The 26,383-nt window shown below is 38.8% G+C and overlaps 1 protein-coding gene across 1 annotated transcript in view; it reads right to left on the bottom strand.

The window, feature by feature from the left end:
- Positions 1-2,091: 2,091 nt before the first annotated feature.
- The window catches only part of ogfod3 (2-oxoglutarate and iron dependent oxygenase domain containing 3), a 58,188-nt gene continuing 33,896 nt past the window's right edge, over positions 2,092-26,383 (bottom strand). Inside the window, exons 4-9 of the mRNA XM_003217180.3 lie at positions 24,580-24,622; positions 21,200-21,264; positions 20,629-20,685; positions 18,073-18,226; positions 10,257-10,380; positions 2,092-5,386 (exon numbers count right to left, since the gene is read on the bottom strand). Of these exons, the coding sequence (XP_003217228.3) occupies positions 5,250-5,386; positions 10,257-10,380; positions 18,073-18,226; positions 20,629-20,685; positions 21,200-21,264; positions 24,580-24,622 (580 nt within the window). The 3' untranslated portion in view covers positions 2,092-5,249. The remainder of the gene's footprint in view (positions 5,387-10,256; positions 10,381-18,072; positions 18,227-20,628; positions 20,686-21,199; positions 21,265-24,579; positions 24,623-26,383) is intronic.

Raw genomic sequence — 26,383 nt, forward strand, 5'->3', positions numbered from 1 at the left:
CCTTAGGTGGTGAATTGTGTTTTCTTTGCTTCCTAGTACTGCAAACAAGACAGGCCAAGTAGAGAAAGAAAGGGATATGGTTCTTAATTAAGATTCATGTTGTCAGGTTTAGTGTTCTACCCCCATGCCCCAGGGATTGGGCACCATATCTGTGACCATTGGCCACTACCATTTCTTTCACTCCCAGAAACTTGCTACAGACCAGCAGCAAATGCCTCATGCTAGTCCATGAACTGTCACTTTGAGTGGCTTAGGACAAATGCATGATTGTCAGTATAATTGTCGTCTGCTGATTTTTTCCTACTGCACTTAGAGAAAAATGGACAAAAATGCATGATTTTCAGGATAAATGTCGTCTGCTGATTTTTCCTACTGCCCTTAGAGAAATATGGACAAAAAAATGATTGATGCAGTAACCTGTTTTTTCTAGTTTGGAATTACTTTTTTTGGGTGAAGCCTGATTAAAGATTTGGCTTTGCTGTTTTGTTGCATCTGTGAAATGTGGCCAGTTATAACCAGGAAAACCCCTTGGGCATAAATTTGCTTTTGAAGGAGCTCTGGAGTAGCAAGATTTTGTTCAGTTTTGTTTTAAGGGAATTTAGACCCAGTCATCACGACTCCTGCTTTCTCAAAAAAGGTCAGAGAAGTGGAATATGCATTCTAATAGAGGCATGATCACTGCTGTCATCTAGCTGCCTTGTGGAGCCTGTTTTGAAAGACAAACCATCTCTGACATGAACATCTCCACTTTACTCAAATGTTGAGCAGCCTTTCTTTTCATGTATGTTCACTGCTATGAAGCAGCTCTTGGCTGCATACTCTATGATGGCCCGTCAGTATTGCTTCTCTAAGTATCAAGCCTTTCAAATGATAAAAAGATCCCAAATCACAGATAATGAACAAATGGTTGGTGAATGAAAACAATAACCGATGCTTCCTTCATTGATTCATTTTTAAAATTGTCATCCATAATATACATATCCCCAACCAATGTATCTTAGTTGGGCATGGATTATATTTATAACAGCAATATTTATTATTTCCTATTCTATTTAGAAAGATAGATGTCCAACTGGTACTTGAGTGTAAATGTGTGAAATGTAAAGCTTTATACAATACAACTTCCATATCCACTTGACCAGTATGTGATGTTTCATTTATCAACTCTAAACAAAATACACCCTTTCAATGCATTTTCTAAGTCCTCCAGTGTGAGCCTATACTCTTGGGCTGGATAGCCTTCATTATTTGTGGTTTCATGTATCCATACAAAGTCTAGAAACATATATCTCATGGATATAGTGAACATACTGTACTTGTTAGAAAACAAAACAAATAGTTGGCTGCTCACTACCTCAGCTTAGTGAAGAGCAGGAAAATATCCACAAGGCATGAAAGACCTATGTTCTTATTAAAAGGTTATTCAGTTTCTTTTCCTGTCCTAAAGAAAGGAATGATGATGCAGGTGACTAGATGTCCTAATCATCCGCAAACCAAATCAATAATTAGGCCACACAATTTATAGAAAACCTATGCACACTGACATACCTACAAAAAAAAAACTCCTGTCATTAAAACCCTGGCAGATCATGCAAACAGAATGTGCCAACCCCGCCTCCTCCAAGGTGAACTGAACCATGTAAACTGAGCTCTACAGGTAATGGGTATTCTACGACAGAAGAGCTGCAAGACAAAGAACAAGCCACAAGAGTAAAGACAAAGATCCACCCAGAGGAAAAGTGTTCTTACCATACATCAAGGGGACCACTGACCACATAGGGAAGCTGATGAAGAAACACAACCTACAAACAGACAAGAGTTCTTTCTCCCACCCTGGACACTCCACAGATATATATATATATATCACTTGCCTTATTCCCGCAGGCCTCTGAACAAATCTCTGAGGATGCCTGCCATAGATGCAGGTGATACGTCAGGAGGGAATGCTACTGGAACATGGCCATACAGCCCAAAAAACTCAGCAACCCAGTGATTCTGGCCATGAAAGCCTTCGACAACACAGGAGTGATGGTTATTTCTGCTACAAATCAGCAGGGTAACTTACAGAGACAATGCAGGGTGCAAGATACATGTGGTAGATGCCATTTTATTAGAAAACATTTTATCTTTATTGACTCCGAGGAAGATTGACAGGCAATGGGGAATCGTCTGATCAGCAGAACTAAAGGTGTTTGAAATAAACACCAGGTAGATACGTAACTCATGGAGAGATGGAGATAGCACTTTACTATCACAGGAAGATCGCAAGAGACAAGTGTGGGGAGAGAATAATCTTTTTTGTATTGCCAGAAAGAACCCATTTAGGGGGAAATTCATCCTGTCAATCTGGAGGAAAATAGGAACTGAAGTGACAAGAGATTTTAAAACAAGCAAGCACTGCATTTGGAGTTTACCTTCATAGCAGATTCTCCATCCCTTTTCCCCCTCTGTTATTTGTGTAAGCGGATGGTTTTTTAAAAATATATTTCGTTTAGAACTTTTAGATTTCCCTTCCATTTTCTCTGAAGTGCAGCTTTCATCTGCATAGAGCAAATCAAATCTTATCATACAATCCAATTTTGCAAATAAAAATAAATGAAGGTGCATGCAGGATCAAGACAACATGCACTTCCATATGGGTTGCTCCCTGGTTTATTTAATGTGAATGTGTGACAAATATTCTGTATCAACATTCTGATGCATCTTGGCAATAGTGTTACTTATTTATATCTCATGTTAGTGTGTGATTCAAATGGACTCAGGCTCAAAGCAGTGTCAAGCTTTCAGCCTGCAGAAGGTTGAAATGGGGAACCTTCTGGGGTCTGCATGCTGTTAGGCTTTTGAAAACCCTTCACTGAAACAGGTTAAGATCTGTAAAGAGTGAGTGGTAAAGCTGCAGACTGGAGGAGAGCTCTCCGACCCTGCAACTGAATATCCATCATTCCTTACTTCTGCTCTTGACTGGTTTTGTAGTGATGACAAGCTCAGCATGTTTTATCATCTCTTGCTGGGCAGAGAGTAGTCTCTAGTATGGGCCTCCAGCTCACATCTCCTTTGAGGCAGTCGATCTGCTATGACACAGAGGATTAAATTGTGTTCTTTTAAGCCATGCCTCTCAGTACTAACAGAGAATTTATCTTTTCCAAGAGAGGCAACAGTTTATGCTTCCCTTTATTTCCCATTTTCAGAGGACATAATTTATTGGACATGGATAAATAAAACTGTGGATAATCATCTCATTAATATGGGGTCATACTGTAGCATCTTAGATGAAATCCAAGCAAAAAAAGGATGTACATAATACACACACATTGGATTCTACATGTCAGATAGTGATGAATTAGCTTACACCTGTGTCCTACTTCTACCATCCTACTTGCTTGCCTCTGTTTCCACGTTTTTTTCTCCTGCTTGTGTAAGTCACAATTGCAACCTCTTACAAATTGAGACACTGGACTGAATAACGAGTGAGCATGAAAAAAAGGGGTCAGCCTTCCATAAGCTAAAATGCCATTCATAATATAAAGGCAGGATGTACATTGGTTTCCAGTTTATGAAATTGTCCTATATAACATAATTTAAAAGTTGTGTGCATCCAAATTGTATTCTCCCTCAAAATGTCTTCTGGCACCGTCCAAAAACATGTCTGCTTATTGTTGTAAATGAGGAGTTATTTGAAGTTATTTCACATTCAGCTTGATAGCTGCATATCCTGTGAGTCATTCCAAGGAAGCCTTAACAGATTCTGAGATTAGGTGAATATTTAGAATCTAAGGTACAGGTGGCAAAATGAACAGATCACTTAAACCAGTGGTTCTCAACCTGTGGGTCCCCAGATGTTTTGGCCTTCAACTCCCAGAAATCCTAACAGCTGGTAAACTGGCAGGGATTTCTGGGAGTTGTAGGCCAAAGACCTGGGGACCCACAGATTGAGAACCACAGCCTTAAAATAAGAGATTTGTTCTCTGCAAGCACACAAGTTATATATCAACTAGATTAAGCATTTTTTTCAGAACAGTTTTATTTTATCCTGAGTAGTCGCCTACAAATCAATAAAATAATTTTTCAGTTCATGTACAACCATGGGGTACAGGAACAGCAACCATTCCAGTAGTCAAAGCACATGTTTCGTATTCAAGATTAAAGATTGAGATGTTGCTTATTCACTTTTAGGAAAACCTTTACATGAGTAGTGTCAATGAAGTTATGAAGCACGGCTGTGGAAAGTGATCCAGGAGGGACTAGTGCTCCCTCAAGCCACTTTTGCACCTTGCATCCCCCTCTATGTGCTCCCATTTTGTTTAATCAGAAATTAATGTATACCTCCAGGGGCATAAGGATGCAGGTTTCCCATCCACAGGCTGAAAAATGAAACCAGAACTTCAGCTCTGTTTTAGGTTTTGTGTTTCATTTTGGTCTTCATCAACTTTAGTATAGTCTGCAGTTGATCTTAGGGGAGAGAATTTGGTCCTCACACACCCAGAATTTGCTCATCCCATTCTACTTTCACAGGTTCTATGTATACAGTTTGAAACAAAACATTCTAGTTAGTGTAAAATATGCCAATGCACAAGCCTATAAATATATTCCCCCAGTTATGTATCAAAGCTTGCACATTACCATAGAGAGGAGGAGGAATGTAGGGACCAATTATGGATGAGAGGAAGAGTGGCGGAGCCCCAAGGGTTGGAAGCAATTGAGCCTGTCCTTCACAGCACATTCGAGTATTCATCTGCACACCAGCTGTTTCATAGGGCACCATATAGACCAGGCATGGGCAAATTTGGGCCCTCAAGATGTTTTGGACGTCAACTCCTTAAGAGGCTGAGGGGGAAGGGAAGGGGCCTGAGGCTGTTAGGAATTCTCGGAGTTGACATCCAAAACATTGTGAGGGTCCAAGTTTGCCCATCCTGCTATAGATGGAGTGAAGGAAATCCTTGTGGTGGGGAAATGTGCCAGAGGAATAAGGTAGCATATACAGCAATTTCTGAACTGTAAAGTAACCTTAAAGGGTGGGAAGAAGCCAAATTACTGCCTTACAAAAAGCGAGCTGACAGGAAATGTACAAAGATGGACCTTAAGGCACTGTTTGTAACACTTAAGAGGGCACAGAGTATATGAAAACAGCTCACATTTACATTAAACAAAGTTTAGAAGATCCAAAGCAGCAGCATTTACATGGGAAGTTAATATTTTCTTTTCCCCCTTCTCTCTCAGGGCTCCTCTTCTTAATCCATCTATGCCACCTGCTATGTTAGAACGGGATCCCCAATACCATGGTCAGGATTGCAGGTGAAGGAAATGGTGATGGCAAAACGGGTGCCCCACTGGACCTTTTCCACATGATGGAGGTTTTCAGAGCCAGATGTGAAGAAGGAAACCCGGCCTGCAAGTAAAGAACATACAGTAAGGCGCAATGGGACAGGATACTGCTCTTGCATAGCAGTAAATTTCCAGGATTCTATTGTTGGATGCAAGATCTCGACTCAAGGTTTGAATATTCTTTGCAAGTCAGTACATTTCTCTCGAAGACCAAGACGATGCTACCTAAATTTCACAGACTGATGTATGAAAGCCAGATGTGTAGATCTACCTCTCTTTGGCTTTGACAAGTTTCAACAAAATACCATAGACATCTCCATGGGACAAGTCCTAGTGTACTATAAAGATCATAGCAGCATTCTTGATATAGCCTTTTTGAGAGATTAAACTGTCCAAAATACTTGAGTGTCAGAGATGATTTGTGGATGTAAACCTACTTCTTCAGACACAGTACCAAGTAGCATATTTATACAGTTGTGGGAGTGCTGCCACATTTCTATTTTTTTAAATCTTTCCTTTTCTCTTTTTTATGTTGGAAGAAACTAACTTAATTAACCAAGTCTGTGGACAAGTTCCAGCATTAAGGCACCCCAGTTACAAAGGCCAAGTAAAGCAAGCACATAAATAAATCAATCCAGACTTTATTTGTATGCCGCCCCATCTCCCGGTGGGTACTCAGGGCGGCTATCAACATGAAATAATAAACAAAGCAAATAGACGTTATAAACAATAAATCATAAAATAAATCATAAAAAGTCGATAAAACACTATTACACATAACTAAACAACAGTACAAGAAGAAGATAAGTACTGCCTATTTATTGCAAACAGGTCTTATTTGTAAGTCTTTACTTGAAACTAAAACAAGGCCAAAGAAAAAGCAGCTAAATCCAGAAGGATTTGCATTTACTAATGTACACTTTGATACTTTGATGACATAGGAGAAACCAGCAGAAACATACATTTCTTGCTGTTCTTTTCCAGAGATGGCAAAAAAGAAATAAGTGCATTTCCTACAGTAGCTACAAAAAAGTGTATAGATAAGACAACAAAAACAAGAGATGTTATTTTCACCACCAGCTGATAAACATTTGATGAGAAAACTATCATATTATTATTTCTTAGAGAACAACTTAGAAATAATGTCCTCTTCATCAAAGCATAAGAAACCATAAACTTGAAAAGGACCACACTGTTCTTTATCCTTTATTATTATTACTTTACCTACCAGTGTTGGAGAAAATAATGGGACTCAGGCATGGAAGCATTATTAGGATCTTATTTTTCCAAGAGCTTGAAAGGCAAAAAATTATCAGTCTGCTTCTTAAAGAAAAAAGATCAATAAGCTAGTCTGTTGGACTTTTCACAATACAGGCATGTTGTAGATGGGAAGCAGAAAAGTTTGAGAAGATCATTCTGAAAGATTAGTGCTTCCCTATATTATTGTAATTGCACTATATTCAGGATAACATTGGGGTACATCCAAGAACGGAGCACCAATGCAGACCTGCAATGCCATTTTACAAAAAATCCTGGAAATTTGTTTTGCTTGGTCAAGTGTTGAGAACTTTGAAATATTTTATCAAATTGTCCAGATGTTCTAGACCAGGGCTTTTCAGGTAATCAGATGTGGGGGGTCAGGCATCATATCTGTGCACACTGTTTACATTTTTCTTCGTTTCCTGGAAAATGTCAGGAACCAACGGCCAATGGCTCAGGGATTGACAAAAATTGAGGGGCCTGAAAATCTCCAGTTGGAGGAAGCTCATTTAAATTAGTCCTCTAAATATTGCTGGGCTATGACTCCCATTAACTATAACTAACACAAACAGTAGTCAAGGATAACTGATCAACGCCATCAGGAGAAATGCACATTCCTCATCCCTGAATTGAGAAATTTCATCTCTAAGCCTAAGCAGCAGTTATTTGGATGCTTACATTTTTCACCCGCCTCCATTTTTCATATGATTTCCATGTTGGTGGCCAGAGTTATACGCTGGGAATACCTACTGCTTAATACTGCATTCTCAGTAAGGGAACCCAGGTGTAGTTGCTGTTTACCTTGCCTGTTGTAGGCTCTGAGTCCCATTTGGGATGGGAAGAGTGGGGTACAAATATTGTAAATAAATTAAAAAACATATAGGAACAGTAGGAACCATTTGTGGAGACTCCTATTGTTCCTACTACAAGCTTTATCACATTATTTACTGCACACATCCAACAACAAAAGCGAGCATTTCTCCAGCTCTCCTTTACCATCCTTCTAATGCTGATGCTATTAAAAAACTTCTGACTGGACAGAGGACAAAAGAAAAGGGTCACTGAGCAAGCATAAAATGATTTTGTCAGAAATTTTGTCAGTTGAGTATACCTGTATTTGTTTCATCATGATGTACCTTTCAGCCTTTTATACTGGAAGCAACTACAGTACTTTAATTTTAATTTTAAATGAAACTAGGAAATGTGACAAATCCATAGCAGATGTCTGAGAAACAATTCACACAAGTAAGATTTAGCTATAAATGGCTTGCAGCATTCCTACAAACCTTTACAGAATGACTTTGAGAGCAATGGTATTTAATTATACAGCTTGATTGTGAGCCAATATGTAATCGTAACAATCACTAACAGAAACCATCCAGAGTGATTTTGCCTATGTTCTACATTCCCCAGAAAGACATATAAAGATATTGTGGATGGTAATACAAGGAGGACTTTGGATGGATCAGGCCAAAGAGCCATCTAATTCAGAATTCTTGGCCAACTGATGTTGCCAATGGGAAGATTACAAGCAGGGCATCCATGAGAAGGTCAAGGCCTGCCCTTGAAGAGGGAACTCCAGCCTTATAAGCTTCTGCCTAGAGGTATAGAAGGTCTCCTTCTGAACAAGCTCCAGTATGTAAGAGGGTGAAATAAGGAGGCTGTATGTGTGCTAAAACTAAATCCCTCCTGTCTCAGGATGGAGGTGCGAAGACGTGTGTGTGGCTGATGGAAATGGATGAGGTGAGGCAGGGAAATGGTAAATGCTGTTTCCACTGCTGAGGGGATTTTATAATCTTTTATGTGAGGGGAAAGATTACAGGGGGTGATCTTTATTCCAAGATCCCAGCCTCTGTTTCTGTATTTAGGGATTTAGATGTTGTGGTTCCCTTTCTGAGGTACTTGTGTCTAATATTCTTCCCCAATCAGGTGATTTTTCCAGGTAACTGCCACCAACGTGAGGTTTTTGAATTATTACCGATGAAACTTGGCTCCACAGACGTAGATGGAATGAAATGAGACCGTTGTTAACAAATACCAACACGTTTATTTTGTACAAAGCTTATGGTTGCAGGTTTGGTTAATTAACTTATGTAACTTTAAATAAACAAGTGGTTTTATAACTCTATAACCACCCAGCAGTAGTCTTTGGTGTAAATCCTCTTTCACTCTCCTACTGATGTTACCAATTGTAGCAAACTCTAACCTCTGCTTGAGCTCTTTAAAGGACAATGTCCCAACTACAATAAACTATTAATTTGATCCAATACCGATCAAATCTTTGATCCCTAGTCTTCTCTTAACTAGTGATCTTACTAGATTCCCTTTAGTCTATCCTGACTAAAGATTTCAGTGCCAGGCCTCTTTTCAGCCTTTCTGACTGGAAATCCTCCAGCCATGCACACACACACTCTCTCATTCTCTCCCACACACACTCTGGCTTCTCCTTTTAAAACAGCTCTCCTTTCCCTCTCCTTGGCTCCGCCCACTTCTCCCTCTTCTTGAGCTAGCCAGCTTCATCTCCATGGTAACCGAACCACTGTGGAATTGAAACAAAATGGCTGCTGTTTCATTCATGTTACAAAATGGCTACTGTCAACTAAAACACAAATACATACTCCAACAGACATAATTTAAAGACAATAGCTATGACTTCTCCACAGAGGGATTACCAAACCTGGAACTGACGGAGTTTATTTTATCTCAGTTGGAATCACTGGCAAGAACCCATTTTTGAAGCTCCAGAGTTAGGTGTGGGATAAGAAAATGTTTCCCAAACACCAGACACTGCCACATATGACACAGCTTTGGGGCATTTAGAACAAAATACCCAATGAAGTAATAAGGTCTATCAAGAAATGCATTTAGTTCCAAAACTCAACTCACAAAACTGAACCAAGAAGGGTCTTGTGCAACTGACCTTTTAGAGGAACAACAACAGAGGAGGGAGGCCATTAGTCCTGAGAATACTGTGTTAATACTGGATTGTCATTTTTTTTCCTTCAAGTCATTTCTGGTTTATGACAATGCTAACATAAACCTATCACAGGGTTTTCTTGGCAAGATTTGTTCAGGAGGGTGTGCAATTGCCTTTGCCTGAATGAGTGTGACATGTCCATGGCTGAGCTAGAATTTGAACTCTGGTCTCCCAGACTCCTAGTCCAACATTGAAACCACTACACTATGCTTATCTAATGTCCAGCTGAGAGCTGAAAAAACCCCACCAGAAAGCATATTTAGAGAGATACCTGAAACTAAAGAACCATTGATCACACTACCTTCGAGTTAATATCAATTGGAGAACTCCAACCTTGACAAATTGTCACACATTTAATTGTTTGTAGATTGAATGTGTAAAACTACATACATTGTACAATATTCTTTGGCATCCTGCCCCAAGATATTTCCTGTGGTATCTTCTACTGCTTTCCTTGTCCCTAACATGGAACCAAAATTATAAAAGGGAAGAGTTTGTGTATTGTACCTGTATGGCATAAAGAGAAAACTGTCTCTACTAACAACAGAGAGACAGCCTGATTATAGGATCCAACCAGTATGAATACTGAAAATAAGGTAAACACAATGCTAGACAGCAGATGCAGCCAGATGTATGGTTATCTTTCTCATCAAGATAAAAGGATCACCACAGAGATCTGGGGTCTGTATGGCCTTACCTGCTCGAGGTTCTACTGTCCTGTTTGCACCTTCATCCATAAAAACAAATCGTCCACCACCGAAGTCTTCTGTATAGTCAGAGAGGTAAAGCAGAGATGTATAGTCAAATGAACCATAGGTCACCTGAGAAGAAAACATACAAAGATACCTAATTCCATAGCAGCTTTGTTTTAGAAACTTGAAAATCTGGGGATTTATTAATAGATTTTTTTTGTTTTAATCTCTTTAAGAGTTTAAAACAGTTGTTTACAATACTCCTTTTTTTAATGAATGTTATCCATCTTTGTTGGATCATATCTCAGCAAAAGGATGTGAAGAACAGATAGGACAAACAGATTAGGTATTTAAAAGTGATAATGTTCACTTTAGGTATTTACAAGTGAGCAGATTCATACACACACACACTTCTACAGAATCGTAGCATTGTACAGTGAGAAATGGTCTAGCTAGCCAAACATCTTAAACTATATGACATTTATTAGGCCAAGTCTTCAAGTCCCCCAAATAAACTAGACATGTGGACTCTGTGGAACTTACATAAGTATTAACCTGCCAAGTTCCTATTAATCCAATTGTTTAACTGGAAATAATTATGTGCTTTAGACATTGCATATACAAAATATCTGAAATATATTCAGAAGTGTTGCTGAAGAATCAACATCCAATGAGTAGAATGTCTGAAAACCATCTGATTGCCAACTCCATTAAAATTGCCTTGACCTGGCTTGTATTAAGAACTGTAGCAGTCTGCAGCCAGTAGCCCTTGGGCAAATTCCAGCTTCTTACTGCCATTTGGCTTCCAGTTTTAGGAAGAAAAATGTGTGGACTGATGCACAAACAAGCAAGGCAATGAAGCTGATTGATATGAAGGAAGGAACACATTTATCTTCGGTGTGTTTTTCCTAAAATGGAAAATATTTATTCTTGGCATGTGGAAGATAGATCAACATTCTTCTAGACTGATTTCTGCTTGAAGGAAAAACTGTAAATTCATTTACAGTAGTATTCCGGTTATCCGAGATTAAGGGGCGGGCCCAATCTCGGATAAACGAACTGCCCGGATAACAGGGAGGCCCGATTTAGAGAAGCCCCGATATGTGCTTGCTGCCTAGCAACACGCACCGGGGCCTCCCAAATGGGCGGCAGGCACTGGGCGAAGGGAAGAGGAACTCCCATTCAGGGAGGCCCTGGGGCCCGGCCTGGCGAAGGAGCAAGCAAGCAAGGAAGAGCCTTTGCCGCCCTCCTTCACTCGCCCGCCTCCGTCCCTCGCTCACTCACCTGGCTGGGTTCCAGCAGCACCGGGACCCAGTGGGGTGAGTGAGTGTGAGAGAGAGAGTGAAGGGGGGGAGGACATTTGCCTCGGATAATATGGACGCTCGGATTAGCGGGGCTCTACTGTATTTTTTTTCCTACCAATGTGGCTGAACTCCATAAATTACTTGATTAGCACTAGAATTAAGTATTTTAGATTGATAGAATTCATTAGAGAGTGAGGAACACAAAAGTCAGGAACAGAAGGATGAGGACTAGATGAAATATATCAAATAGCTCGTGCAGGCTTGTTATTCTATTGGGAGGAAGCTGATGCCTCATGGTTTGCAGAAGAGAGAAAATAGTGATAGAATGGAATCACAGGGAACATGTAAATTATCAGCTCAACAGGCTGATAATTTACATGTTTGCAGGTTCTGGTCCTGTGAATACTGGGGTCATCCAGTGCTGGCACATAAAGTCTCTGCAAACATCTGTCAGCCCTTTTAGAGTTGAAAGCTGCTGCCCCTGCTCTCACTGCACAAGAGGCTTATATATATTACTATCTGTGCCCGGCCACGTGTTGCTATGGCGAAGTATGGTGGTATGAGAAATAAAGTATTGAGGAATTGGTGGTAGTTAAGGTAAAGGGTAAAGGTTTTTCCCTGACATTAAGTCCAGTCGTGTCTGACTCTGGGGGTTGGTGCTCATCTCCATTTCTAAGCCGAAGAGCTGGCGTTGTCCGTAGACTCCTCCAAGGTCATGTGGCATGACTGCATGGAGCGCCGTTACCTTCCCACTGGAGCAGTACCTATTCATCTACTCTCATTTGCATGTTTTTGAACTTTAGGGTTGGCAGAAGCTGGAGCTAACAGTGGGGGCTCTCTCCACTCCCCCAATTCAAACCTGCGACCTTTCAGTCCAGAAGTTCAGCAGCTCAGCGCTTTAACACGCTGCGCCATCAGGGGATATTATTTCCTAATGGTTGTGAATATACAATATTTCTGATTGTTCTTTTTGCCTGTTGGAGGGAAGTATGAATGCTGCAATTAGGCAAAATGATTAGCATGTAATGGCCTTGCAGCTTTAAAGCCTGGCTGCTTCCTCCCTGAGTGAATTTTTTGTTGGGAGGTGTTAGCTGGCCCTGATTGTTTCCTGTGTGGAATTCCTCTGTTTTCAGAGTGTTGTTCTTTATTTAGTGTTCTGATTTTAGAGATTGTATTGTTCTGTTTTATTATACCACAGTAATTTTTATAAATTATGATTTTAGTGTTTTTGAATACTTGGCGCCAGATTGTATTTATTTTCACGGTTCACAGCAAAACAACAACAACAACAACAACAACAACAACAATAATAATAATGATTTTGGTAATACACATTGCTTCACTCCCTTCTCAGCTTCCTTTCTGGAAGAATCCTTTCTTGGGAGGTGTTAGCTGGCCATGATTGTTTCCTTTGTGGAATTCCCAATTTCCCTGCTTTCTTTATTTTCTGTCCTGGTTTTAGAGATTATATTGTTCTGTATTATTCTACCACAGTAATTATTTCATATTACAGTGGAATCTCACTTATCCAACATTCGCTCATCCAATGTTCTGGATTATCCAATGCAGTCTGCCTTTTAGTAGTCAATGTTTTTGTAGTCAGTGTTTTAAATTCATTGTGATACTTTGGTGGTAAATTTGTAAATACAGTAATTACTACATAGCATTACTGCGCATGGAACTACTTTTTCTGTTTAATTTGTTGTATAACATGATGTTTTGGTGCTTTATTTGTATAATGATTACCTAAGTTGATGTTTAATCGGCCTTTCCTAAATCCCTTCTTATTATCCAACATATTCACTTATCCAACATTGTGCCGGCCTGTTTATGTTGGATATGTGAAACTCTACTGTATATTTATAATCTTAAATTATCTGCTTAGAACTGGATTATATGAGGCCCCTTCTACACAGCTGTATAAAATGCACACTGAAGTGGATTATATGGCAATGTGGAGTCAAGATAATCCAGTTCAAAGCAGATAATATAAGATTATAAATGGTTTATATAGTTGTGTGGAAGAGCCTTGAGCCTACACCGCCATATAATCCAGTTAAAATCAGATAATCTGTATTTTATAGGCAGTGTGGAAGAGGCCTAAGTGAGGCCTAACTCTGTCTGTCCCCTGGGGTGAGTGGGTTGCTAGGAGACCAAGTGGGCAGAGCTTAGCCTTCTAACTGGCAGTAATTGGATAAAAACAATCATTCCTCTCCCTCTAATTAGGACTTTATTTTTCTTTTCTTTTTGTTGTATGAACATAGAGGAATGGATGAGGGATTGTGCTGCCAAGTTTAGTGTTTCTGGGATGTGTAGTTTTGTTGTTTTGTCCTAGGCCGAAATTTAATTACCCTTTTATAGATATAGATGTTGTGGACAAAGGGGCACATATTGTGCTTCTTTGATTCTCATCCTTATTTTTGTTCATTTTATTCTGTGGTTGTATATATTATTTGGGGTGAGCTGCAATTAGCCATTTTGTTTTTTTTATATGAGCTTTGTTTCTCACAAAGTGCAGACCATGAGGATAACAAAGGAAAATATTCTCCTCGCCTAATTTCCTTCTCCCTCTGCCATTATTCTGCTCTCTACTCACCCTTGTGCTTTGAGGAGTTTCCTCTGAGTTACTAAGAGAAGTTACATGCTTTGAGGGGTTTGCTCTGAGTTATTGAGTTCATTTTTCTTAGATGACAGGAGAAGGGACAAGGAGAGAAAGTTTCAGGGTTTGGCCAAAGAGAACCAGATAGGTTTGGCAACCAAAGTAGATGTTTGGGTTGTTTCAACAGTCGTGTATTCAACAGTCTCCAGATTATTTTTCTGTGAGGCATTATGTTCTCAGACTTACCATGGTTAATAAAAATTACAGATGATAGCAAACCCTACTGAATGTATTACTTCAGGTGGAAGCATACTGTCAAGTTATGCTGGGGAACCTAGGAAATGCCTAGAGAGGATATATTTTTTCAGATGGGGGGTAAATGAAACCACAAGTTCTGGTCCTGTGAATACTGGGGTCATTCAGGGCTGGCATATAAAATCTCTGCAAACAAGAAAAGGTTTAAACATTTTTTTGTTTACATATGCAAGGGTTTCCTGATCTGATTTCACATGTGCATAGTGTTTAGTTTTGAATTTCAAAATGACTGAAACATGTTGAACTACTCTTCTTTTTTGGGGTGTAGGAATCTATCCCTATTCTTTTTGTGTGATTTTCAACATTTCTGTTAAAGGAGTAAAGCACAGGAACACTTGTTTAACTTAATACCTCTCCTCTACACTGTACATGCTTGGATATTTTTTAAACCTTCTGCTTGTAGCCTAACTAAGCTACGAGTTTCATCACTCTGAGCTTCAGGAATTATATTTGCAATGTTATCTTTTGATTTCATCTTTGCAGCATATCTGAATATTGGCTGGATGTGAACATTTTTTTTTTCATTTCATAAAGTAGCTAGCGGCCAACAGAATAGCCAAATCACATTCATGATTACAGTTAGCGCAACCTTGAAATAATCCTATGCAAAAAAAAAATCCATTCATGATGCCATTTCTTTCTAATCCCTTGGAACATGGCTGCTAACCTATCTTTTATGCTAGTACAATATTGTGCTAGTTTTCAATGTAGTCATACTCTTTTAATGTATTACTAAACAAACAGCATAGCATTCATTTTCTAAATTAATTTTTGTCCCTGCATAGTCAGTTTCATATTTCAGATGCTAAATGACCTTTTGAACATGGTTTTTCCAACATACAATGTATGTAAAGTATTTGCTAGCGGCACACCAGTGAAATAAACAGGAACCTAGAATTCACCGTCTGATAAAGTTTAGAATTCTTTACTAAGAAAATTCCCCCCTAAGGCCAAACAAATCAATGCAAATGTGCTTTCTGTTATTCAGCTTTGGATCTAAAGAAATGCTTTAAGAGAATCATTAAGCTAGATCAAAGAAACTCATACACACATGTATACTGGAACTATGACAAAACCTCATACAATCACTTCCTATTTATCTGCAAAACAATAAGGAAAAAATAAGACAAAGTAAATCACTCCAAATGGAATCTGAAAGAAGAAAATCCCTAGAATCCTAAAATTACCCTTACTTTCTTCATATATGTAGTATAGCCTTCCTTCCATACAAGATGATACATGTATACAGTATAGCCCTTGTACCCAGGGGACCAGTACCTATAGTTTCATCTGCCTGCATCAGACTAAATTGGCTATTTCGAGGAATCCTTCAGGTGATTCTACGGTAAGCTCTATGGGAATTTTCTAGGTCCTCCAATGAGTCTCTATGACAGACCTGCACAAAATGTGGCTCTCCAGGTGTTTTGGACTTCAGCTCCCAGAATTCCTGGCCACTAGAACAGCTGGCGAGAGCTTCTGGGAGTTGGAGGCCCAAACACCTGAAGGCTGCAGGTTGTGCAGGCCTGCTCTACAGAAACTTCTGGCAGAAGTCATTATTTTCAATGGAGTTCACTATTATCCACGGTTTCCTGTTTCCATGGTAAGTTCAAGAAGGTTCTCCTGTGTATATGGGGCTCATACAGTAATGCAATGCATGATGCAAAGGCTAAATTATTTGAGTAAGAGATGGAAAGATCCAAGTCGAGTCTTGTACAGTCTCATTAGGTGGCCAAGTCTCTCAACCTACTATATAAGAAATCTACTTACTGTGTTAGTAAATAGTGTGCTAATAAATTGTCATTTTGTTAACCTAGAGTGCATCCACACTGTAGCATTAATGTAGTTTGACTGGCATGGCTCAATCCTATGAACTTCTGGGATTTGTAGTTTGTTGAGGCACCAGCACTCTTTGGCAGAGAATTATAAAAACCTTGTAAAGCTGCAATTTCTATGATTTCACAGCATTGAGCCATGGTAATCACAGTGGTATCAAACTGCATCAATTCTGCAGTGTAGATGCACTCCTAATCTGATTTCCCCCAAAAGAACAGTAGAAATCTTGAACAAAAGCAAGCATTAACATTTGGAAAGCTACATTGAAAAATTTAAGAGAGGCACTGAACAAATAGACATCTGCTTTTGGGACTGCTCTGCCACATTATCTGGTAGCACAATCGACGGCCAACTTGTTAACAAAAAGAAAAGGATGTGGGTGATATCTTTTCTGTCTAAAATTCTAAGAAATGGCAAAAGTGTTACACAATTGTTTCCATCATTCAAGTGGCAAAAAGAAATGCCGATACTTCAGCAACTAAAATTTTGATGGCAGGTTTGCCCCTCAGCGTTTTCATATCCAACACTGTTTTTATGTTTTACCTTGAGTATTTTCTCACCACACTGATAAAAAAGAAAACATAAATTCAGAGGATAACAACTCTTGGTTCCCAGCATTTTATATAGGAATTACTTAGCCTGTATCTTTCAGTTTCTACTTTGATTCTTTTGATTTCCTTTAAAACAACATAAAGAAACTATACTTTTGGACATACAACTTCCAGAGTCATGGTGGCTGTGGAGTTTCACCAGATGTTTTCCAACACAGCAACTTTTCCAATCTTAACCTACAGCAACAGACTGTCAGCTTTGATGCTTCTGAACTGTTTGCAGATTAAACACACCTATTATGCCAACCATAACTAAATGTGCATAAGCTCAAAAAAGGCACACTTGTCTGCAAAAATCTTTTCAACTAATATGTCTTCAAAGTCATATACAGGAAAACTCTTTAATGGACAGAACAACTATTGAATATTATAAGATACAGCAATCTGAGCACATACACACAAACACATTCCAGCACATGAGTCTAAACTTGAAGATTCAGCAAAATATATGGAATACACAGAAAACATAAAGGAGAGTCACCAACTCTGGTAGAGCATTTGATTAAGACTTAGGTTCGACCTCTATGCCTGAAGCATTAGAATTCTACATTTCAAGAGGAAATTTCCAATTAGCAGCAATTTCAAATGTGATCCTACACACTCAGGAGGCACCCTGGCCACCCTGGAGACAAACCACCTCCCACACACAGTTGGTGCTTCCATAAATCAAATGTTCCCCGAAAGTGCCTTGCTTCTCCTTGCTGTAAAAGAAATGATAGTGAAAAAACAGCTAGCAATAATTGGTCAATGCTACTATGATCTGAAAATAACAATTTTGATAGATGCATTTCTCTTTTGCCTTCCCTACTTGAGGAAAGAGGAAGGATAGCAAGCTGCTACTAAAAATCTAGCACAGGTTATAAGTATTGGGGACAGGCTGGCTTTCTAGTGCTTCTTCAACCTAGAGGGGAAGTTGGGTGAAGCTGCCTAGAGATGATGGGGGCAGGTAGGCTATAATATATACTCAAATCCAGATGTAAGTCCCATCAGGCTTAGTGGGAGTCACTTCCCAGAAACTTTACATAACACCAAAGTGTTAATCAAGTCATGCAATAACTACTGCACAGTCCTTTAATTATGCCATGCTGAAGACTGTAATTAAAGGCAAGGCATTAAAACAGGCTTGGAGGGGAATAATTTCTTTGAGCATCCCACTTACCTTGTCAATATGTGGGTGCCAGTATTCATCATGAGTAGTCTTCGCTTCTGAGCTGTTTATTCTAGAGAAGAAGGTTGGCTTTGTCAAGTACATGGAAGAGGAACTGATGCCAAAAGCAAGAGCTATTTTTTGTTGAATTCTCTGCCTCACATCACTGCAAAGGACAAGATGTTAAGACATCTTAAAGAAATTTAAGTACCATGACACAAATTTAAGTTTCCTCTCCTGTTACAGTAAATAAATATAGAGTGTGAAAACTACTAATATAATAAAGGATCATCCTACCTGCATGATTTAATTCACTATATTAACATATTGCAGATAATGAGCCAAGTGAGTGCTGTTTGTCACCTGGTGCGGTAAGATCTGAATCAAGTGTCCAGGGGCCTTTACACACTACACAGTTATAGAACTATAATTTCACTTTAACTGAGTTTTAGCTGGAAGAGGCACTGGTGCTCCCTGGCTGAGAATTTTCTTTCTAAACTACAGAACCCAGAATTCTACTATTATCATGCAGTTGAAATGAAATCATGGCAGTATAATTATGCAGTGTGAAAGGGCCTCGGGCCCTCAGTCATTAGATCAAGAATGGAGTGAACTTCCTAAAACAGTACATTGGAGCTTATTCCCCCAGTGCCAGTCAACATATTTACTGATCGGGCATAATCAGAGTTGTAGTTAAACAATAACGGGACAGTCACAGATTCTGGAGCCCAAATAACTACACCCTGCAAATTTTCTTTGCCACAAGACTGGCCCAAAATTGGCAAGACAGAAGGAGGCAGCATCTTTAATAGTTCCCATACTTAAGTTACACAGGAATTATTACAGTACTGGTTTTTTTTTTACTATGCCACTTTCCTGGATTTCATGTTCACCAAATTGAGAAAAGAAAAAATGAAGTTCACCCAAAAGGAAAAATCATTCAAACAGAACAAATGAATTTAAAAGTCTCATCTGTTTTCTTTCAATAAACTTTGCCCATCACTTTGAAATCTTATTCGATGGTTTCTATTTACACAATCCACAAAGAAATCAATCAACCGTTCAAGCGGACAATAAGACACCTCTCCAGCTATTCCCCTAAGCTGCCATTCTGAAGGCCATCTGCAGGCTGCATTGTTCTGAGAAATCCTTCAAGAACGTATACTGTGATATGCAATAATACTTGTGATTACATCTGTGATGAAGCAGACACTCCTTCGTGCAAACCAGTGCTCTGGGATGCATTCCAAATCAAAAAGTTATTTCACATCAACCCATGTTTCAGATTAATGTTTTTCAAGCTATTCAGAATTAATTTTTCACCTAGAATAAGCTATCATAAAAGAAAAAGATATATAATTAAAATAACTCGATCTGCAAGCACAACACCTTAAGATACAATGCAACTCTCATGTTCGTGGAACTGGGACCCACAATTTCACTTATCCGAATCCCCTCCTCCCTCCAAATGTTCTTTCTAGGCATTTTCTAGCACAATTCTATAGTACAGTTTTGTTGGAGGTAAATCACACAGTCCTGCTGGGGGACCTAGAAATGTGTTCTATGACACTTAAACTGGGGCACCAACCCCAAATTGGGTCCTTAGCTCAATGCTGGGGTACCAAATATTTGACAACAGTAAAGGATTTCTGAATGCCATTCACTTACACAAATCTATTAACTATTACATGCAGCATTTACAGTGGAATTGGAAGAAAACGCTTCAGCTGTACTCCACAAAAGGAAAATCAGAGGTTTTAACATCCCCCACATTCAGATTTTTGGAGCACACCAATATTTTAAGAGGTAAATAAAACAGAGATACTTCCCTTAATGTTTTTCTTCAGATGACACAGCGAATGGGGTTTGGTTACAAAAGATCTGACTATTTGATGAGCAAAACAGTAAAATATCTGAAAGCTAAGATTTTTGAGGAGTGGCTTAGAGACCTTAAGTTTAGCTTGGAGAAGAGAAAGTTAAGAAGGAGCATGATTACCATGTTTAAATATTTGAAAGGATGTCATATTAAGCAGTGAGCAAGGCCATTTCCTGGTGCTACAGAGATGAATTCAAACTACAAGAAAAAAGATCTATTAGGAAAAATGTCCTGATGGTAAGAGTTGTTCAACAGTGGGGTATGCTGACTCAGAGTGTGTTGGAGTCTCCTTCTCTAGAGATTTTTAAACAAAGGTTGGATGGGCATCTCACAGGAATGCTTTGACTGTGTATTCCTACATGGCACATGGCATTGGAATGGATGTTCTTTGTTTTCTCTTCTAATTCTATGTTCCTATGATCTTCAGTGATGCAGAGTAAAGCAAAAAAACAATTCTTCCTTGCATGGATGATCCAATCCATGGGAAGTTGTATTTCAGATTTTAACAGCCCTAGACAGCAATGGTAAGCCTTATTGGGGTCTAAAAAGATCTGGGACAGCGCAGAATTCTCATTTTGTATTTAGCTATGTCTTCACACAAGCAAACTACAAATTGTCTGTAAGTACTTCTTTACCATATCCTGAAAAAATGAACAAAAAAGGGAAAAAAAAAAGTACTTTTTTCCCCTTACCGGTACAACTGAAAATCCTCTTCTGTGAAGATATCATAGACTTTATCACCAAAATATCTGAGGTCAGGAGGTGGGATGAAAAAGTGAAACAAAAGCAAATCACAACCAATGTAAAATAAACATTTACACCAGCTAATTGCTTATCTTTTGTCATCAAATTAGACTATCTTAATATGCAATTATTTCAGAAATGTTGATGATCTCCGGATGGTTGTTACTAAGACTAATATAAAAACAGCTGTAATGAATAGACAGAGGTTTTGGAAAAATTATCATTTCTAAAAAAAACCACCCTTTCTTTCTGGCTTACAGATAGTACTATGGATGTACACTAAGACTTTGGATCCAATAGACTATATCAAGTCTACTAATCTACTAATGGCCCAGCTTAACAACAGGAGGTATCACGTGTTCTTTTTGTAAAGGAAGGAAAACATACAAAGTTTCCATCAATTACCTGCAGAGCCTGACTCCTGTTTTTCTTATAAATCCTGAACCCATGTTGAGAAGCTAAGAACATGAAAGCCAGCAGTTCCAAGCACACAGAGGCCAAGACTTAAAGCTGCATTACCTGTACATGTTAACAAAATGCTTCCCCAAAGACAGAGCTCCTGAGTGCAAGTCCAGAATTGAAGCCTGGGATGAAAAAACAAAAAACAAAGAAGAGGAACCAAATCAACAAAATAAGAGGGAAAATTCAAGTATCTTTGCCTTCCTGGAAAATAATATTGTAATTTACTTCAAGACCACATCCCTATTATTTCCCATGTAAGTCAGGAATCAAGGCAACACAAGATTTACTCAGCCCCAACAGCTGATAGCTCTCTTGTGAGTGGAAAACACATGCACACCACATTTTAGTCTGAACTAAATGGGCTATCGAAATTGCTGAATCTATTTTGGAGATAAGAGTTCAGCACCTTAGACTACTCTCTTATAGTTCAGACTAAAATCTGGTATGGATTCATCAACCCATTTACATGGAAACTACTACTGTGTTTCCCCAAAAATAAAACAGTGTCTTATATTAATTTTTGCTCCCAAAGATGCTCTAGGTCTTATTTTTCCATGAAGAAGAATTCACATTTATTGTTGAACAAAAAAATGAACATTTATTATATACTGTATAGTAGTTGTCATCACAAACCAGCATAATCAGTCAAACTGTGAATCCTATCAAGAATTTCTTGTTACTACCAATATTTCCATGCACAACACACTATGGTACATAAATTTACCGATCCTGCATGCTCTGGTGTTCTGTTCGGCGGGCATGCTTCCAAACAAACATTGCTAGGTCTTACTTTCGGGGGAGGCCTTATATTTAGCAATTCAGCAAAACCTCTACTAGGTCTTATTTTCTGGGGATGTCTTATTTTCGGGGAAACAGGGTAGCTGTCATTACTATCCAGTGTTCCTCTAGAATTCAACTATTTAGTGGTTTGAACATTTGACTATGACTCTGGAAATCATGGTTTGGAATCGCAGTGGGTAACCTTGGACAAGTCACAATTTCTCAGTCTTAGAGGGAGGCAAAGACAAACTCAATCGGAATAACCTTTGCCAAGAAAACCCCATCTTAGGGTCCTCTTCAGGTCACCATGTGTCAGAGCCTACTTGAAGAGTGAAAACAACAAAATACATATGGTTCAGAACTTGAACTACATGTAAATAAATAGTATTGACAGATATAGTGTGCTAGTGGTTTTAGTGCTCTAACAAAATCTACCGCCCACCACCTAATCTGGGAGGGCAAAAAGTTGATACACCTTTTCAAATTACGGTATGAACTCATATTCAAGGTTTTTATCTTGACATTCAAAAAAAACTAGTGGCCTTTCATATCAATGACAACAGTAAGCTATACACTTTATGCTATCAAGTGATATTCCTTATTTCTCATTTCAAGCCTTCCAGCAATTCGATAGCATCTTTCCTGCTTCCTTAAGCAGCACAAGTCTAAAGAGTGGCAGGAGGAAGACAATCATTTAAGTTAATAGGAAGTCCAGCAAGAGGAAAATAAAACCAGTGGATTGCAAAGGAAACAACTATAAAAATAAACTTTAAAAGTAAAATATCAATAGAAAAATGGTCTGAGAAGGAAGAAAATTGGCTTTTGAAGAGGGAAATATTAGATGTAAGATACTAAGTGGACCATAATAGTGAGTCAGCCTGGTTGGAGGAAATTACTTCAATGAAGATGCTAAAAGCCATCTCATACTAGATATATCTCAAGATCATGTTCTACTCCATGAAAATGTGGGCCAAAATATTTCTGAGGAAAACTAGACCCAAATAAAGTCTAGCTCGAGGCTATGGCACCCCTCTATGATACCTCAATAATGCAGCAAAGGCTAACACAGTAATGCTCTTTTAGAAAAGCAACCAGACTCAAGAATGCTTTGTCCACACCAGATTTGTAATCAAGGCACATTTCTGCCTGAATTAAAGAAAAAAAAATAGCATTCAAGGACACTTATTATGTTTTGATTCCTACCCTTTGTTCATTTCAGTAAACTGTTTACTGGATTAGTCAGATAACCTTTCTTTTATGCTTCCATTTGGAGATAGAGGTGTCATTCATTCGCTTGTTTTGAGCAGAAGAAGCAAACAACATGATCAAAGAATACAGCATAAGTGTTGCAAATTAAATCTCTAACATTTCCAGGTAGGGCTAAAAAACAAATCCTGCCCCAAATCCTAACACTGAATTGAACTAAATGGACATTGGTCTGACTCAATATAAGTAAGATCATTATATTGTGAAAACATATAAGGACCTATTCATATAACTCAAAGCCCCTCACCTCCCCAAAAAAGATGCCAGTGAGGCAAACAGATGAGATAAAACAGATAAGTCTACTATGAATTATTGGTTTCAATCAAAATAAGATGTAAGAGACTCACAGGATACAGGAATGGTAAGAAAGCATATTAGAAAAAGCATTCATCCTTGAACAAGTCACACTCTCTCAGCCTCAGAGAAAGACAAAGACAACCCCCACCCTCAAACAAAGCTTGCTAAGAAAACTTCAAGATAAGTTTCCCTTGGGGTTGCCATAAGTTGGAAATGACTTGAAAGTGCACAACAACATGACTGTGAAAGAATTCCATCTTTCTTTCTAGGAGGAATGGAAAGGCAAATCCATTTGTCCCACTGCACATCTGATAGCTCTATGCCCTCATTGTAAAAGACCATGTGGATCCAGAGTAGGTCTCCATAGTCACTTATGGACTCACCACTAAGACTCTACTCTTGGACCACAATCATACTCAGCCACTGACGATTTTGATAGGCTGAGCAAAACTTCAAACCCTGTTGCCAAAGCTATAGTCAAATTCAACTCAAACACCAGCCTATCTCCCTATCAAAAATGCATAGTGGGCACCTGTTATCTGCTGGGAATTCTTTCCAGTACCACTATGGATACCAACATCTGTGGATGCTTAAGTCCCATTATATACAATGGTGTCCCTTGAATAAAATGATAAAATCAAGGTTTGCTTTCTTGGATTTTTTTTAAAAAAAGATTTTCAAGCTGTGAATAGTGGAATCTATGGGTACAGAATCCATGAGATAGAGGGCCTACAATAGTTAAAAACATAGAAACATTGAAATAAAAACATTAAACTAATTACAGAATTAAATTCAATAGGCATTGGTTGGTGTTGCTGCTGTTATTTGTTGTCAAGTTAGCTTCCATTGCAAGCTCAGGGTCATGATTTCTTTGACTGAAACAATGTTTGTAATGTTGCCTCCCACTTTACTTAATCATGAGGTACCATTATATGTTCAAAGTACCATATTTTGCAAGATGAGGAAGGCAGTCAAGTCTTACATTTACTACCCAAACTACTACGTATTACTCCCCAGAATACATGGCAAAACGAAATCTGAAACATCTTGCCTGGACACCAGAAGAATGTAAAAGGTAACAGGACACTGCTCACCCCTCCATCCGATCCTCCCAGGGACAGTCCCCTCTCTGCTATTCTGTGGATGAAACAACAGTCTCAAATCAAGGCTTTGGTGTAACTGTTTAGTGCTGCAGGTCATGAAATAATGGTCACAATTGCAAAGAAGCAGGAAACACATAGGGATGGCATTTGCTAGCAGAAACTGGCTACCATAGAAAGCATGATGAGAAGGACCCAGACAACTAAAACACAGTCAAACCCCGGAAAACACTATTGTGAAGTGACCAGAAAAATTACGATAACTTTTTAATGATTTCATCTTATTTTTTAATATTTTACAGTAGTTTGATGTGAGGACTTTAATTGCCTTTTAGAATGTTATCATCTTTAACTTATCCTTTTGTGAGTTCCTTGGCTCCTAATTCAGGGGAAAGGCAGTACATAAATGGAATAAATAAATATGTATTTATTTCAGTCCAGTGATCTGGAGCAGACCTCCAGACTACAAATGACCAAAGATTAGAGTGTGATTTTCATTTAAATTGAAATATTAAATTGAAACATTGTTTTGGTGAAATGCAGGAATTCATATGCAGAATGGGGCAGTTTACCGATTCAGTTGAGGGAACTTTGTGTGACAAGAGCAGCTGCCCAAACTCACTACAGAAAATATATGGAATAAAAAGGCACTTCATTAAAATCTGGATACCTTCTAACTTTAGAGCCCACAAGCAATGCACATATGCAGATGTACATGTCCCAGCTTGCTATACCAGATTGCTAGCTGGAAAGAAGCACTAGGATAACAACACTGCCATGTATTTTGTAGTATCTGAGCCTATTGTTCCATAGGGAATTGTGGTTTAATTATCTGTTAACTTAATTTGCATGTGGTGTAATATTCTGGGAAGTAACGCAACATTCATCAATTTCTGACACTGTTAAGAACCAGCCTGACTCCCCTTGGGGAGATAGTATGGGATATAAATAAAGTTTTATTATTTATTATAAGAGTTTCATTCAGAAGGGATCAGCACACCTAAAAAGGAGGTAGCGGGGAAAGCAGCATTCCTAGTAGCTAACCAGGTTCTTGAACTACAGCACCCATCAACCAGAGTCAGCCTAGCCAACAGTGAGTGATAACGGGAGCTGTAGTCCTCCAACCTCTGGAAGGTGGTACATTCCCCGATCCCATGTCATATAATTTCTTAACAAAGATGAAACAACTGAGTACCTCACATCTACATCAGCCTCAAAGGGCAAAATTCTCATAGGCCTCTTGACCAGCCTTGATCAGATGACACTCTCTTACTCTTAGCCTTAGTTTCCAGTTTGTAAAATGGGGGTAATAGTAACTTACCTCACATGGGTGTCAAACACATGGACACTCTTAGTATTAAAAGTTCTGAATAAATCAGAGTGGGCAAGTGTGGCCTGCCAGATATTTTTTACTTCAATGCCTACAAATCCTCAGGGTTGATTAGCACTGATGGAAGATGTAGACCAGTGGTGTCCAACCTTTGGTCCTCCAGGTGTTTTGGACTTTGGCTCCCAGAATTCCTGCCTATTGGCTGGACCAGGTATTCTGGGAGTTGTAGTTCCAAATACCTGAACACTACCACTGTAGACCAAAAACATCTGAAAAGGCACAGCGACCCACTCCTGACATAAATGACCACTATTAATTAGATATGGATAAACTTGAACGAATATTGAAAACTCAGATAATGCTGTGAATACAAGACTGTGGGGAAAGTACTTATACATTTGCTGCCATCTAAGTGAACATTTCCTCCTCTCCGCACATGGATATACACACCAATGGAGCAAGGTGTCT

This window comes from Anolis carolinensis, chromosome 2 (genome assembly GCF_035594765.1).
Source record: "Anolis carolinensis isolate JA03-04 chromosome 2, rAnoCar3.1.pri, whole genome shotgun sequence".
Taxonomy (NCBI): domain Eukaryota; kingdom Metazoa; phylum Chordata; class Lepidosauria; order Squamata; family Dactyloidae; genus Anolis; species Anolis carolinensis.